This window comes from Branchiostoma lanceolatum, chromosome 6 (genome assembly GCF_035083965.1).
Source record: "Branchiostoma lanceolatum isolate klBraLanc5 chromosome 6, klBraLanc5.hap2, whole genome shotgun sequence".
Classification (NCBI taxonomy): Eukaryota; Metazoa; Chordata; class Leptocardii; order Amphioxiformes; family Branchiostomatidae; genus Branchiostoma; species Branchiostoma lanceolatum.
In genome coordinates this window covers 15,903,709-15,921,097 of record NC_089727.1, presented here as the reverse complement: position 1 = coordinate 15,921,097, position 17,389 = coordinate 15,903,709, and the positions used below count along the sequence as shown (strand labels likewise).

General features: G+C 38.7%; 1 protein-coding gene across 2 annotated transcripts in view; it reads right to left on the bottom strand.

Annotated features, from left to right (window-relative positions):
• The window catches only part of LOC136436827 (protein SDA1 homolog), a 139,789-nt gene that overhangs the window by 58,361 nt on the left and 64,039 nt on the right, over positions 1 to 17,389 (bottom strand). For both annotated transcript variants that reach the window (XM_066431177.1, XM_066431178.1), the window contains exons 6-10: positions 13,361 to 13,432; positions 10,768 to 10,833; positions 3,012 to 3,046; positions 2,701 to 2,758; positions 2,263 to 2,337 (exon numbers count right to left, since the gene is read on the bottom strand). In XM_066431177.1, the coding sequence (XP_066287274.1) occupies positions 2,263 to 2,337; positions 2,701 to 2,758; positions 3,012 to 3,046; positions 10,768 to 10,833; positions 13,361 to 13,432 (306 nt within the window). The remainder of the gene's footprint in view (positions 1 to 2,262; positions 2,338 to 2,700; positions 2,759 to 3,011; positions 3,047 to 10,767; positions 10,834 to 13,360; positions 13,433 to 17,389) is intronic.

The window sequence follows — 17,389 nt, the reverse complement described above, 5'->3', positions numbered from 1 at the left end:
GATAAGCTGTGCTCCTTTGGTTGACTATACAAAAGGTCTAAGACCCACAGATACTTTGAACCTTTCTTAACATTCTGTACACGAATCTTTTCTTAAAAGACTGGTTTGGCTGGTTCTTGGAGTGATGCATTCTGGAAGATAACAAAATGTTTCAGATAAAGGAGATGAGTAAGAATCCAAACTTGGCAGACAGCTGAAGATATGTCAAATGATGAGGATTCAGGAAAAACGAAGCTCTTATTGGATTTGATTTGAAGCCACGAAGGACAGGCATTCAGAATTATAAATCCAAGCATTAAAATTTATAGCAGTCTTCTATATCTTTTTGTCATCATAATGCCACAAAGGACAGTAGACAAATATTGAAAAGATTTCTTGAAGACAGCATCTCTAGTTTGCACAGATTGAGCTCTAGCCAATAATATAATTGTCTAGCAATACGGTCAAAGGAAAGTGATCTCAAACCAGTTTAGCTCAAATGAACTCAATGAACAGATGAGCTAGTGTTCCACTGGTCGTGACAGAGAAGACAGACGCTATGTGCAGTATTTACAGGTTTATTGTAACGGGGAAATTCCCCAAGCTCTTCTCGACAAGCACAATGAACAGTGGACCACGGCTTAACGTCCCGTCCTAAGGACTGCAACCCTTTCTGGTAGGTGCATGTCCGATGAGCGACACAGCCGGGATCGAACCCGGGGCTTCTAGTTCCAGAGGCAAGATCGCTAACCACTGGACTACGCACACTACCTCAGTTAGTTAGTCAAGGACATCATTGTCAGATGCCTGCTGAGGAAGCCTGCTGGATCCTCCTACACCACTCTTCCCCGCCCTCCGTCAGCAATACACAATGTATATTATATATATTGTACATTTTGCTTGCTCTGTTACGAACAAGCAAAAAGACTAAGCCAGTGGAAACAACAGAGATGGTACCCAGGGTAGTCAACTCTCGCAAAGTAGACCCTAACTTTACACGGAGTGGGTGCTTTGTTCTTCACTTAATGACCTTTTCACAACATCATCAAGGAGAGGATCTCAAGGTCGAGATGTCCGTCAATGACCTACACAGTATATGGGGCATTCAAACGCTCAGCAGCTCTGCAGTAAATTGCTCCAGAAGCATACCACTTATGGTACATCACATGGAATAAAGTTTTTACAACAGTCTCTCAACTAGTGCTTGTGCTTTCAGAAAGTACTATATGATGGACAGGTATACTATGGATCTGAGAAGAGCTATGGCATAGGTACTGTTTTTACAGCTGCAGTTTGGACATTGAAACTATCGGGGACGGACATGAATTCAAGACCAGTGCCAAGGCCCAGAGACACAAGCATAGAAGAAGAAAAAACCCAGCCAGACTTCTAACTAAAACTGAAGTGCTTCCAAAGTTCCAAAATATCTGAACTAAAATCAAAAGTACAAAGTTAACATTGTAAAGTATACCATACATTTCCTAGCCATTGGTTGCTTACCATTGAATCAATAGTAGTAGTAGATGCACAGTGTTAGAGTGAAATTGTAAGCTTAATCTATGACCATAAATCCCATCCAATGAACAACCAAGAGTGAGTTAAACAGTGTGCATTCAAAACTGTGGACAGTGAAAGCCTGGATATCATAATTTTCTTTATCATGTCAGAACACACTGGGCAACAATTGAGTACTGTAATGTACCAAAATCCTACGAAAATCCTATAGCCTACTTATTGATGATGGCAATACATGTACAGCCACGAAGAAAATTGTCTCTCCCTGAGCTATTGTTATTGGGTCCATAAGTTGAAATCGTGCAAATGTCATACGATAGACCCTGAGGAGTCTATAAAAGGACTTACTTGAGAAGAAAATCGGTGGAGAAAAGATGAGCAAAGCAGATATAGGTTCTACTTGCACACGGCTAGATGCAATTACTGTACATCATGTGATGGGAATGCCTCTTTTATCACTGGCTTTCCCTTTGTGAAGAGTCAAAGTTTAATACAGTTAGATGAGTCTTTCCAACATAAACTAAACAAAGAAAGTTTGGGAACTTGATTCCACTCACTCACTCACTCACTCACTCACTCACTCACTCACTCACTCACTCACTCACTCATTCACCCACTCACACACACTCACATACACACTCACAAACCCACTCACACACTCACTCACTCACACACTCACTCACACACACACTGTATCATATATCATTTAAAAGCTTGATATGTTAATTTCCTATCACAATGATATTCTGTTTGACTTTGAGTACTTACCTCAGACTCTGAGTCACTGCCATTCTCTTCTTCTTCGTCTTTTCCCAGGAAAAATTTCAGTGCAGCAACCATGATCTGAAATAAAGGAAGCTTACTTACAATGCATTGATGAAGGTTAGACATCCAGGTAATAAGATACGCCAAAAATAGTTACTCAAGCAACTGGATGAAATTTTGAAACAGTCAGATGTTTCAAACAGCATCCGCTATCTTTCGTCGATGACTAAAGAAAGATTTGGCAGAACTAGGTTTTATACCAAATATAAATACTTACAATACTTACTTACAATGCTTTTCATAGATTTTTCCCCAAATAACTGCATACTTTTGGTACTGAATGATTCTAAACAATTTCAATTGCAAATGTGAAATTGAAATGGAGGCAGCATGTTGACATTTACAAAGCATGTGTGGTCAACTGTAGTTGAAAAGACTTACCTTAGTAACTTTGGAGAAACAGGCTGTAGCAATGACATTAACTGTCTTGGCATCATTCCTGCGAAGATGAGATTATACCATTTTTTTCTTGGCCATGTCTTACAAATTGAATTCATGATAATTTTCTACATACTGTCCGTTTGCATTCCTTTGGTACTGAATTACATGTACAATTTACTCTTCCCATAAACTTTTAGTAAAACTTCAACAACATTGGTAAAATATGGCTTGCACCAACTTGTGACAAATCACATATCAAGAAACATGCACCTTGAAGGTCTAACACATCAAAAAGTTTACTGATCTCTTACCACACATTCCGGTGATACAGCTCCACCATCACACCCTGAAGGAAAAAAAAACATGATAATCAACAAGACATGAATGATGGTTGTGGGATATGAGAAATTGGTGCCATACGATGTGTTTCATCAGTTGCATTACAAGGGAGGTGGAGAAGCAGTAAAGAATCAGTGACAGGGACAAAAGAAGCCCGAGGGTACAAACGAAGGTCTTTAAATACGTACAGATGAGCCCTACTGTGTTATAAAACACTGACAAATACATATGGATTGAGTTTTGTACGCAGGCTTCACAGCCAACAGCGCCTGCGTATCTGACCCCTAACAGCATGCCAAACTCTAATACATATAGGCACTGCTGGAGGTTTGAAGATAGCACAGACAGTGATCATTCTCTGTACTTCTGTTCAAGTTGATTGCCCCTTGGCTAAATGAAACCCTCATTGCTCTCAAGGGAAATTCCATCTCTGTACATGTACATGTCCATGTAACGTTACATGCATGTCCACGTTTTCATGACAGAGTGTGAAGCGTATCATGTGCTCCTCTGTAACATCTTCTACTATGAAGGCATGTTTTATTAATGAGAGATTGACATCTCCACACAGGAAAAGTTTCTTTTGAATCTTGAAAAATTGCATTTGTCATTATAGGAATTGCAGATATTTCATGCTCCAATACTGCTGCATTGTATAGCTTCTACAATTGGTAGTAGAAGACTTTACGCAATGAGAAAATCCAATGAAAGTGCCAATATTTGTAGCTAAACATGAACATGGAGACTAAAAAAGATGCTGAGTGTATAGTATGAGCTATCATTTTGTTATAATTGGGTGCCTGGATACTCTCTTTTCGCAGCCAGGAGCTTACAGTTGGCAGGGCTAAATCGCAAGTTTCTGGAGCGGCTGCCATTCGGTGACTAACTCAGGTGACCTCAATATGACAATTACTCCAATTGCGGTGATTGGACCGTAGGTTTTGAACCACTCACACTGGGAAGGATCCTTGCTCTTTTAAACAAGCGTGGTTTCTCGAGGTGTGGCTCTCCTAAAACATCGCACCTCCATTTAACGTCCTCTGTGAGGGACCTCCCTAAACGAAGCTAGGTACTCATTTCCACCTGAGTGAAGTTAAGAAAGTCGTGTAAAATGCCTTTCCCAAGGGCACAACATTGGCGGCATGTCAGGGGAGTTGAATCTAGGACCTCTGGGTTCTGGGCCAAAAACCCTAACCTTATTTTATACACAACGGCACATGAGCTATACCCTTCGAAAGTAACCAGAATACATAGTTATTGTATCCCTATCAATTTTATGATGCATAAATCAGTTCCGGACCTCCTTCTACGACAGAGAGTGATAGCTCAAGCGTGCAAAAAATCAATATCATCATATAATATGTACATGAGGATATGATTATTCTAACCTCATGTTTCACCTTACTAAGGTCACGATTGATCCCTAGACTTTGACTTTTGACCCAAAGGAAGCAACAACACTGCCAGGTTCTCAGGAACATCACGGATTAGACAAGGTCAAAGCAACGCTGACAAATGTTTCAATTGCAAAGCTTGAAAAATGACCGCGGGGTTAAAATAGGGCCGTAATCTGCCCCGAGAGAGTCCTAACGGAGGGCAACGTACCCTCTCATGGCACATTAACACAGAAAATATGGGCTATGACGTATCAATGTCCGCTCTCATGAAGGTAATGTGTGTGAGGTATAATCCCATGAGTCCCTAATAACATTGACATCCGGTGGACTCACTCCCTCTTCTCCCCGGCCACACACTGGGAGACTGATGTTTACGACGCTGTCTTCAGCAGGAAATTTGTGGGTGTAATTCAGCTTCTAACGGGCCGACCTGTACTTCTTGCATGCACCATTAAGGATCCGGGAAGGGGGCATTGCCCGGTAGCAAAATAGTGGAGGAAGAATTTGGTACTTAGGTTTACGATGTTCATCTGTCATTTGTAAATGGTTTCAGTTGATGTTATGGCAAACACAGTTGCTATGGTAAATGTTTAACGTTAGCCCTTACCAATAGCCTCTAGTTAGTTACATGGATGGACAAATTCTGATGCAAAATGCTACCAGAATATTCCTTAAACAAGGGACATACACAGAGAATGATTGATTTCTGCCATTTACTTATGCATGGGCAGGAACCATAATGATTACATTTTCATACCTCCTATTCTTCTATTTCACTTTCATTTCACTTCTATTTCACAACAGCACGACTTTCAGCACCATGGCAGTTACATTTTGATTTGATTTATTTATTTACCAAACTAGCCAAAGGCTATTACAAAGGGTTAGCCCTGGTTTTGCCAAAGTCTCTCAAGTATTCTCAAGACAAATAGATGTTCTGCATAATGAGAAATTAGACTATACTCAAGGAATTTGACTCACCTGAATTTTCAAATTGAATCTTTCGATTTTCTTTAGCAAAGTGCTGTAGACATGATTTTTACGCACTGAATCAAGGTTTGTCAGAAGTTGGTATTGACTCCCTGGTCCCGGTAAAGATAAGGTTGGTGTGCCCTGATGTAGATGGCCTCTTTCACTCCTCGTACGAAGTAGTCGGGGATGGGTGACATCGCACGATCGTAGATATCATGTGTCTACAGCACTTGGGTCAGGCAGTTGAAGAAGACCGAGAGATTCAGTCGAAAAGTTTGGTGGGTCAAATTCTTTGACGTGGTGTATCATATACTTTACTTTCCTATTATGTAATTTACCAACACAGATAAACTTTCATGCTTAGACGTTCTGCTTATTGTTGCATCTCACATACCACGGTGGTACGGTCGTCAAGCAAAAATCCGCGTCGCTATGGAAATTAGCTCCGCCCACCGCACCGCGGGGTACCCACCGGGAACCTGCATTCATAGCTTTATACCAGTACACGGTACAAAATGTATCTCAAAATAACGCATGAACCGATGGTCGGGTCAAGAAACAGAAAGAAGTACCTACAGAGACGATATGTTGGCTTTTCAAATACATTTAAGAATAAAAGTGACAGCTATACACTGCGTTCAAAATAGTACATTATTTAGGAGAACGTAAGCTAGGCTACGTCCGGTGATTGAACTTTCAACTTTGTAGCCGCTGCTCAAAGGATTTTTTTCTGATTTACGTACTAAACATTAGTTGAAGTCCTAGTCAATGTTTATACCAATAATTTTGCAATTCTATGAAACTTGAGTCGATGTCTGTGAAATCTAAAATCATTCTACGAAATTTTGAAGAATTTTGGGTCACATTTCCTTCCATATCTCCCGTGAGCCACCATGGAACAGACAGCCTACGTCATCAAAATGGCGGCGCGTTTTTGCTCTTCCGATCATGGTGTTTTTGTCAAATTATCCTTTGTAGATCAAAAGATATGGGCCAAAATATGAAGCGTACGCTATGTTCAGATAGCACACGTGGTGGAAAGGACATGTTTGGCCAGTATAATGAAGGCGTCGGCGAAGATCAGAAGATTTCGCTAGGCCCTGTCACAAGCCAGATGCAAATGAGCGAGAAATACTGCCATTGTATTTGTTCCGGCCCAAGCAAGATAATTGCCCGCGATTTTCAACTACCAAAGACCTCAATAGTATATTCTCATTCACTCCTCTCAAGAAATCAGTATATCATTTATTCTTCAATCTTTTTTTGGTACTGCAAAGCAAACTGTGAGAATGATTCAATCGTCCAAAAACTTTCATAGAAGACATTTCATGAAAATGTTGTGTCGGTACTAGAAATTGAAACATTGTTATGATTGTATCGACCGGGTGACCGGAGTTTGTATAGATAGAAACGAGTACACTTTCTAATGATATATAACTGTACACCCAAATGGTACATTTTCGGATTGGAAGACACGTGGGTGAAATGTAAAAATACATTGACTCGATTGAGACCCACAAGTATGTTTCATGAAGAAAACAGACGTGGCGTCGGTAATTGTAAACAAAAGAATTTTCCGTGTCAATCCAGTTCTGCTGTCAAAGAAAAACGCAGCCTTCATATTTCCCAGCATTTGATTTACTTATGTGTATTTCGTTATAATTTTCTCTTCATAAGAATGCACTGTTTTTATTTTTCAACCATAGCCGTCAGAAAGTTTGTATGTAACGTTATGTTGGCGCAACATTCGGCACATCAATCTCAGACGCTGGCGTGAGCGTTGTTACCACGCGTATTGAATTACGTACTTTGACGAAAATTTAGCTCAGGAAGAATTGAAACGATGGTGTCTGTACGAAGCTTGAGCGTGGGATTTATTGAAATGAAAGCTGGCCAGGGGTATTGTTTATGTGTTAACCGGAGAACAATAGGGGCGGAGACAAGGCGCGCATTTGAAAAGGACAAGTTCGCGGGGAAAATGCTGCACGGCTTGGTACAACCAAAACAAATCTGGATCCCGCCTGCAAAAGTGTGAACCAATCAGCTACTGTTGCCAATAGTGAAAGGAGTGATTGACATCGAGTCCTTATCAATATTCATGTTTGCCAAGTTAGGAAAAATCGAGGCTTTTTTGACCACCGTGTACAGCCTAGCCAAGAATCATTACATTTGGACTTTGAGCAACAGTGGCAGTGATTGTATTGACTATATCATAAGGATGACTATCGTATTTCAACAAGGAAAATTCATTGCCTGTCTAAGAACATACATTTTTACAGGTTGAGAATTGATCTGCGTTCAGTAATAAATGTTTAACATCACTCTCTGCATACAAATTGACTTGAAATACGAATGCTTGAGTATCTTGCAATTCAGTATCTTGCAATTGCATAGCAACATATAATTGATAGAAATCCTCCAATGCAAGATTTTTGAAATAGAGTTTGTTGGTAATTTTCAAGCTTGTTGTTGACATTTTTACATCTGTATCATATACCTGCCTCATGGTGTAGCACAATAGACCAATAATTGCAGCTGGGAAGTTGCATAATGAACTGATTGATTTCAGCCATTGCAGACTGTGGGCATGTCCCTATTTTTCATTGCACCTGAATTGTGGCTTAATCAAACATAAGACTGACAGCTCCCCCCCCCCCCCCCACAATGACTGCATCCCCTACCAGTAACATGCAAGTCAAGGTTCACAGCACAAGACTAAGCTGGGATCTTTGCCAACTTGGTTTCCCATCTAAATTGCTAAAGACAAGCCCATGACAGAATACAGTTCCCGCACCGGTAAAACCTGACTATAGAAATGATGGATGACAGTGATCAACGTGTCTCCTGAACTATGATTACAGGAATGTTCAGTTGCTTCCCTAGTCCGTATTGTAGGAAATTGGATGGAAAACAGCCTTAGTGTGATCATTCTCCACTGGCCGTTTTTCAAGTACACATGATGGATTGGTGTCAAGAAACATGTCAGAAAATTACACAGAGCCTTGCTTCATATCTAACCTTTACACAATGACAGACAGGCCTATTTTGCCCTGCTACTTTTCCACATAGCCTGTAACTAGGATCACTGTTTATGGACATTGGGTACGTCTATTTGATAATTCCAGCATGAAACTTTCATAAATATTGGTCACAAGATATGCAACTTGTTGCCAAGGTTGGAAACTGAGGTAGTGCCAGTTTGTTAAAGGGGTCCAAAGCAATATTAGGGCCCCAAAATAGGATTTGGAAAGTCAATTTATCTAGTCATTTCTATCCATGATTAGTTCAAACAACACTATCACAATGTATAACGACGTCCACGATGCAAAAATATGACGTCGTTGTGATGTGAGAACTCACTGAAAATCGTCGCTGGGGTTCTTGTATGCTCGCGAAACTAAGAGGATCATCGTACGGCACATTTTTGCGAGGTTTTGAAATGCTCAAAGTATGAAGTTATTACGCAAGTGAGCTAAACAGTGTTAGTAAATGTCACTACCAAAGATTTCAGAATTTTTTTTATTTCCATTTTTGGGGCCCTCATATTGCTTTGCCCTGCAATCTGGCACTGTCTCCAGGACCTGTCTGTTCATCCTGGGATGGAAATTTGTGTGTTGAGAAGGAAACAAAATTCGCCCTGCCCGTCCAAAAATCTGAACTACATCACATGAAATAAATTATTGATGAAAATGTTTTTTCGTAAGCTTAAAATGACAGATTCAACAAGGAAAATCAACAACATGGCCTCCAACATAATGTGGGACAGAAAAAAATTAGAAGCTGGAGACAACCCTGTTGCAATCCTTACCACCTGTTGTGAGCTAACATGATAGACTGATCATTAGCTGCGAGCGAGAAAGCTTTCTGGTGTGGAGAACAAGCTGCTGAGTAGTACCAGCGGGAAGCAAACTGCCGTCATCAACAGAACAGTAAGAGTGCGTCAAAACAAATTCAATCAGTATGTTGTTGGTGTCAGCACCTAACCAGCTTAACAAGCACACAGGCAATACCTCAAGTCCTGAATGGCACCCCGCTTCTTGTGGAACTACGTACTACTGAAAATCAAAAGTTCTGCCCAGAAAGTTTTGCCCTTGTTTTTCACCATTTCCATGTGACTAGCTCTGCACGTGTTGACAAAGAAGCCACAGTACATGTACATGTGACAAACAGAAGTACGCACTTCCTGTAGAAGATTGGTACTGACGTCTGATGCCCTCAAGCAGTCTTTTTATATTTTAAAATGTCGTCGTGAAGACATGACTAACAACACCTCAAGGTGTTTGTGATTGATGCTAACAGCTAAGATTACCAGCTGTAAAGATTTCTTTTGTCCCCTTTTCGTAGAAAAGCAAGCTACGTGGCTGCCTATATCTGGCAACAAAGGATTGTCGTGTTTGATAGAGAGAGTAAAGGAATAAACATCTAGCTGTGGGGGCTACCCAAATGTCTTGAAGATCAAATGAATAAATCAAATTATAAATTGCTTGAAAACCGAAGATAAACTATCATGGAAATCCAATCCTTTTGGTCCCACACAAAAAGATAAACTCAAAAGTGAAATAAATTCTAACCACAAAGACACATGTATTTGTGCCAAAAGATTTTGATGTTTCATTGAATTTTACTTGTTAGGAACAGCCTTAGACAAAGACAAAATCAATAAAGCAGGCAAATCAAACATTACTGAAGGCTTTGGTATGAGACATCAGTCAAGTGATGCATGATCTTCTAGACAAAGGCTGCTTGATACATGCCGTCTAAAGTGATCATTGATTTTGTAGCAGAAAGATACTGTCATATGATATAACATGGCCATCAATTAAAGCAACATATACTGTATGGAGTCAGCAAGATAGCAAGGTATTGATTTTGATTCCTGTGAAGGAACTGCACATGATGATATACACTGAACAGAAGAGCTAACTTAAGCGGTTGGATCAGTCTGAAAACAAAAGTTTAAGAAGTTCCTCATCTGAAGGTTACAACTTTAAAGCTGCCACATCTTTCTTTGAAAGAAATTGCTTTAATGCCTTGATATGCATGTTTAAGTTTGCTACTTACATGTCTTCTTAACAAATGATTGTGTTTTTCAATTCAAACTTAAATGGGTATAGTAAGTTAAAAGGGTTTCCCTTCAACAAAGAGTATGGGTTATGAACTAAAGACACAAATGCTTTTAAGGCCACACATATTTAATTTCTTGGTAAACGGATTTTTATTTTCCAAAAAAAAAAAAAATTTGAAAAAAAAAATAATTCTGTTTTTATTTATTTTTTTTTCACAATTTTTTTTTTTGGAAAATAAAAATCTGTTAACCAAGAAATTAAATTGGTGTGGCCTAACATAGCTTTCAACTCACCAAGGATTGTTTGGCAGCAACAGCACTGCTATCTCTCAACATAGTGTACATAAAGTTCTGTAATGTCTGTGGGGAGAAAAATAAGAATTGCAACATTATAACTTGCTCCACATTACTTAATGTATTCAAGAACATGATTTCAATTCAGTTCAAAAATTAATGAATCAAATTTCCAGCCTGGCTGCATCAATCTGTTTAAACACATCTAACATCTACATGCACCAACATAATTCCACTTGGGTACATAATTCCGCCACCCTGAAAAGATACATCCAAACAGATCTCAAACTCAATGTCCCCAAGTATAACACAATCCTGTATAAAAATTATCTAAATAGGGCATACTTAGACATCCAGGTAATAAGATACACCAAAAATAGTTACCCAAGCAACTGGATAAAAGTTGTTGGAGTTCTTAACCAGTTGCTTATTGAGTAACTATTTTTGGCATAAATAGTGTACACCTGGGATGCTACACTAGAGATCTCTCAAACCCACTGTTTTTCAAAGTGGCAGATTAAAGTTAATGGCGGTTAGACAGTTGAGACCACAGTGCACAACAATAAAGACCTATTTTCTGAAAGAAATTGTTCAAGTTGACAAGTTCAACAATGCTAACTACATTCACGGTACATGAGGGATTTGATCATAAATGACCTATATTTTCAGCTTCATGACGTATGAACTGTTACAACTCATTAGAGAGCCCAAATCGATTATTTCATTCATCCTGGGAATTACAGTTGCAGCTTTAGTGGGAGAAGAAAGATTTCATAGTGCTTATGTGAAGAGTGTGTCTCCTTTTTAAAGTAATTATCAGGATTAGTACTAGGTGCATTGGGGCATGGCACAAGCAGGGCTGGAAATAATGGGTGAATGTGCACTTTTGTGCACCTGATTTTTGACTGTGGGTGCACCAGTGCGTAGATATTTTGATAGACTATTGGGTGTAAAGGTACATGAGCGTACAGAATATCATTGAAATCCAAGTATCAGAAAAAACAATATAGCCTTTGTTGTACCTTGATGCATTACCAAGGTGTTTAGAGTTTTCAAAGTTAGCTGGAGAACTTCAGATTGACGTTCCTAAGAGAGGCGGTAATGTTTGCAATTATGTTTTGCTGATATTCTGCTTTGTTTTATGTCATGCGCCCAAAATTCTTTCTGTGCACCTTAATTTGGGGTTAGGTCCACTAGCGCACCTATTTTCAAAAATGCATGTCGAGCCCTGCACATAAACCTGCCTGAATATGGAGTCAGCTGCCAGATATAAAAGGTAACCAGCAGAAAATAAGGTGCATTAAAGGATATCTTTTGACAGTAAAAATCATTTGATAACAATGGTGGTGCATTTATCAGAATTATGACATTGGCTTTGTTTATCCGGTATATATATATACTGACAGTGTAGATATAAAAATCATTATCGGATATTGGGTTTAATCTTGAAAAATCACCACCTTATGTTACACATAAAGTTGTTTCTATAGCCCAAATATCATCTTTCATCCCATCCCTTAGTAATGAGTATTAAGTTGCCTTCACTCATCACTCCTGAGTATAAGAGATTTGGCATTTTTCCAAGAATCAGGCAATTCAGCTGCACAAATGTGTCGCTTAGAGAATTGACATTTAGCTGCAAACAAATGTGCCTTGGATATTAGACAGATTTCTATGATCATGGCAAATGAGACAAAGGTATTGTCCATTATTCTCTGTTAATAGCATTATGTCAGAGATAGTCTGAAACACAGGTAATAATTCAAGTTCTGAATGGGATCCCAATTATTGTGAAACTACTGAAAATTAAAAGTTCTGCCCAGAAAGTTTCCCTCCTTGTTTTTCACCATTTCCATGTGACTAGTTCTGCACAAAGGAGCCATGGTACATGCACATGTGACAAACAGAAGTTATGTCGAGTAGCCTTTCAGGTTTGTTACGTTTGCAACTTACCTGCCAATTGCAATCTTGGATAATTGATAGAAAGAGAATAACGTAGCAAGATATAAAATCATCTGTCTGGCAAATGAAGTTGGCATGTTAGACATGTCCATCAAAAGAATGCAACATCTTATATTTCACAATGAAAAGTGGAATGTTGCTGATATGAATTTTGAAACCATTTATGCAAGGAAGCCAGCATCTAGCTAGTTAATGCAGAATATTCAACATTTTTCTTCGCATGTTAGAAGCAGGATCTCTTCCAGGGGGTAAGACTAAACAGCCATACATGTACATGGCCACTCAGGTATAAAAGTGGCTGTTCCAAACACTGTCTGATCCCCACTAAGGTTTCGTCTATTTTCAAGAGGATATAGCAATGAGCAGGGCAGACAGCTGTGAGAGTAAAGGGATTTTTATGTGCAATCCTGTAGATACTGTGGCACTTAGCAATGCATTCCCATAGGAGGACACCAACCAGCATTCTGCCATACCACAATATCTTACAGGCTACTTAAGAGCTAGATTGATTTTTGCTCAGAGAATGCATCACCCCAAGATAACAGTTACAACACAGTATTTGTATTAGTGGCAGAGTTTAAAACAGCTATGAAGACAACTTGAGATGTTCATGAGAAAAATGAAAACTTACTGTATTGAGTTTGTTGTCCTTGTGCTTTGCATTGATGTTCTTGATATCCGTCACTATGTGCGTGAACAGGGTCTGAAAAAGAATTTTTAAAAAAAAACTTGAAGGTAAATTGTGAAAATGCATTGTCTTTGATTTTGGTGCATAAGACCAAACTAAGATGACTTTTTTGCTGTGAGGCACTGTTCATGTGAGGGAGGCACTGTTCATCAAAGCATATCTTATCAACTAAGGGCTGATAAAACAATAACTTGAGTCAAAGGAAGCTACATGTATGTTTCTGCTCCTTTGAGGGTCCCAAAGCTGAGAACTTCTATTCAATGAAAAGAACTTTCAGGTAGAGCTCCACATGGGCCCAGCTTTGAAGCTTTCATGAAGTGTTGATCTGCATCACTCGCCAGACACCACAATTGATTTCGGATACTCGTAGGAAGGAATCCTGAAGGTCACGGTTGAGGAGGAAGCATCTTCAAAGTTGTAACAAACAAGGTGTGACATTTCCTGCATGTAAAACATTCTGTTTTCCGCTGTAGAAAAGGATAAGGTTTCTAAAGCAGGATGTAGCCACTGCTTCAAGGATTCCTTCAAGGGCTTCAGGCATCTTATTACACGAGAAGAATTGTTTCATGCGCCTTTTGAAGTTGATAAATCCAATAATTGGAAGGTTTTATGAAGGACAGCTCTACAATAAAGTGTAAGAAGAGCATCCCCGGGCCCGTACAGGGGAATGATGTTAAAAAACAAAGAAATCTTTATTGTGGAGGTCTGTTCATCAAGCCATGCTTTATTTACTTTCACTGAATCAGATATGTATGACATGTACGTTTTACATTACAGACTCATTGTCTTATATATATATGCTGCATCTTGTCTATAAAGTCATTGTATCTTGTTTTCTTTCCACTAATCCATCTCTTCAAGGCTTCCTTCTAGACATGGAGGCATCTTGATACTCGCGGAGAACTGTTTTGTCAACCTTTTGAAGTTGATGAATCCAATAATTGGAAAGTTTTATGTGCGACAGTTAAGTGAAAAGTACAGATAGAGCATCCCCATATAAAGGAATTGATGTTCAAAAACATGAAATTCAATGCATGTTTTACATTACAGACTCATGGTCTTACATGCTGCATGTCACTGTATCTTCTTGTTTTGTTTTCATTCATTCATTCATTCATAGTAGAGCTGGACATGTGTAGCTTTGATGACTTGAAGAAGTGTTGATCTGAACACAGCAGTTCTAAGCAGGGCTGTCTCCAGGACCCGTCCCTCTGTCCCAGGACAGAAATCTGCTCATCATTGGGACGGAAAAAAATTTCACCCATCTGTCCAAAAGTCTGAACTTCATCACATGAGATTGATGAATATGCACTTTCATCATCTTGAAACGACAGATTTAACAATGAAAAATCAATAACATTGGCTCCTAAACAATGACTAATGAATCCATTTGAAAGAAATCTTGACTGCAATTTTTACAAATGAAGGTTGCTTGTGAAGGGTTAGCCATTTTCTTCTCCTTGTGCATTTTCCATTTGTTGCAACATTTAGACTATAAACAACATTGCATTTACCCAACAGATTTGAAAGGAAACAAACATCACCTTAAAAGGCTTCCTTCTAGAGACTTGGGTATCCTGTTAGTCAGGGAAAATTTGATTTCATGTGGCTTGATTGTTGTTTAATGTGGGATAGCTCAATAATGAAGTAAAGGACCAAGTACATTAAGCTTCCTTTCATAGGAAATCTTGCCTAGAAGATGAAATAAGATGTTCTGAGATGCCCAATATCTTGTTACTGGATTTGACAGTGAACACATGATGACATAAGACTTCAAAAGCCTTCCAGCTTCAAATACCACAGAGGCCTAATGTTGTTGCTAAGCTAACATGGTGATCTTGTTTGTGCCATGAGGCTCACCATAAAGCTATTCTTATGTAGACTACCGTTATTGAAAACATGGCTGATTCCTTTCTTTAATCTATAATTTGATAATATGATTTTTGTCTTCATATGCATCTCTTGTCATGCTGGACTACAAACTTGAAGGATTCCATTTTTTCCCATTCATTTCTGAATCCTTGATAATGGATTTGCACAAATTCTCTTTGTTGATCAAAAGTCTAGTTCTTCTTTGTATTATCATAATATCATGTAGTGGGCATATATGGGTTGTTTGCCTTCATAACATTACAATCTCACATGCAACACCAAATTTAAGAAAGCAGTGTGTGTATATCACATCAGAAACTTTGTGCAGAGTGCATCAATATATTCAAGTTGAATATAAAGTATTAAGTATTGAATACTGACTATAATAGTGAAAACTGAGACCAAAAATAATAATTAATTTTGGACAACAAAAAACATTTCTAGAATGCCAGTTTGCCATCAACATAAGAACACGTCAACAGAAAATATGCATTACTTTACGGGATACCCAAACAACCACGCATTATAGGTACATGGGCCGTCATACTCAATCTTTCCAGGCCACACTGCTTTAGACATGTATCAGTGAATCATGTTTGAATTTAACAAACTATACTCTGAAGCTTTCATTCTGAGAGTGCAAAAGGCAATGATGAAAGATGTCTATTTGCATGGAAGGTTCCTACAAATTACGCAGAAGGACTAAGGGCCCCTTGGAGAGATTCTTTGATCTTGAGATGTGGGCAATTCAGGTAATTCATAAGCTGTGCTTGATTGCACAGTAGTACGAAGCAGTCTAAATTCCTATATCTTTTGTGTGTAACCTAAAACAGGGGTCAGTTGACAATGTTTTTTTTAAAATGTTTGTATGATGTACTTTGACATGTGGAAAAAAATTCCTCAAATTGTTTGTAATTAGCTACAATGAAAGAATTGCTTCGGCCCTGTTTTACCAGATGATCTCGACGACCTCGTGACCTTTGCACACGGCACGTTCAGTGTTTCTAAGTTTTGATAGGAGCGGGTGGTCCTCTTCTTTTCTCCGTCTTCGGTTTGAAAAATTTTGATTTCAAAGCTTAAGCCATTTAATGAAGTTTTCCTATACTATTCGAAGTAGTTTCCATGAGGCACTCTTCTTTTGGGAAAGGTTCGAATAAACTTTTCCCTTCTCAGGCCAATCCAAGGCTTTACTGATCAACAGATTTCATTTCATTATCAAACAACAGATGACAGGAGTATTCAATGTGCATGTAGAAGTTTTGGATACACAGGTTGTGGGATCATAGTTAAGTAGCATGGCTTACTTCACATAGATTCAATTAAGCAAAGTGAGAGGCAGGTTTGAAGATGCAAATAGAAAGATTTTCTACTTCTTCTGTTAATGTCGTTCAGTAAACATTGGCTCTTTTGGCTGTGAATAAGATAAAGGTATTGCTGGCAGTTAGGATTTCAAGGGTTAAGGCCTTAAGTAATGGTCCTTTGCCTTAACACTGGATCAATCTAACATTTTCCACCAAGAGTGATTGAGTTACTAGCACTTGAATCCATACTATTGACCTTTTCAAAATTGGTTAACCTAAAAGCTTCAGTGGGCACCAAGAAACAGTATCTGCTCTCGATGCATGACATACAGAAAGGCAAAAGGTCATTACAAATTTTCATGAATTTCAGGAGCAATCCAAGATAAGAGAAGAGGGTGGGGAGACCTTTGGACTAGACTCTACGTATACTGAAAGATATGGGTTAGGTTTTCTGACATAGAAAAATAGAGTACGCTTCATGAAAAATAACTGTATTATACGAATGCATATTTTTTGAAAGCCCATATATCTAATTGATTTAATTTGGCATGGCTACGTGTGACACATTTTGGTAAAGCAAATAAATTGAGCTTATTTTGGCCAGTCTTCCCAACATTATCCTTTTCTAACTACTACGTAATACACCCTACCCAACCTCCATGTGATAACAGCTCGAATATCATTTTGAGCATGACAGCATTTAAAACAAATAACACCTTAACTGTTTGTTATACGCTGTTTTCTCTGTAAATTAAGATCTAAGATCTAGAAAGTCCTAAAAGTGTCAGAGACTGCACTT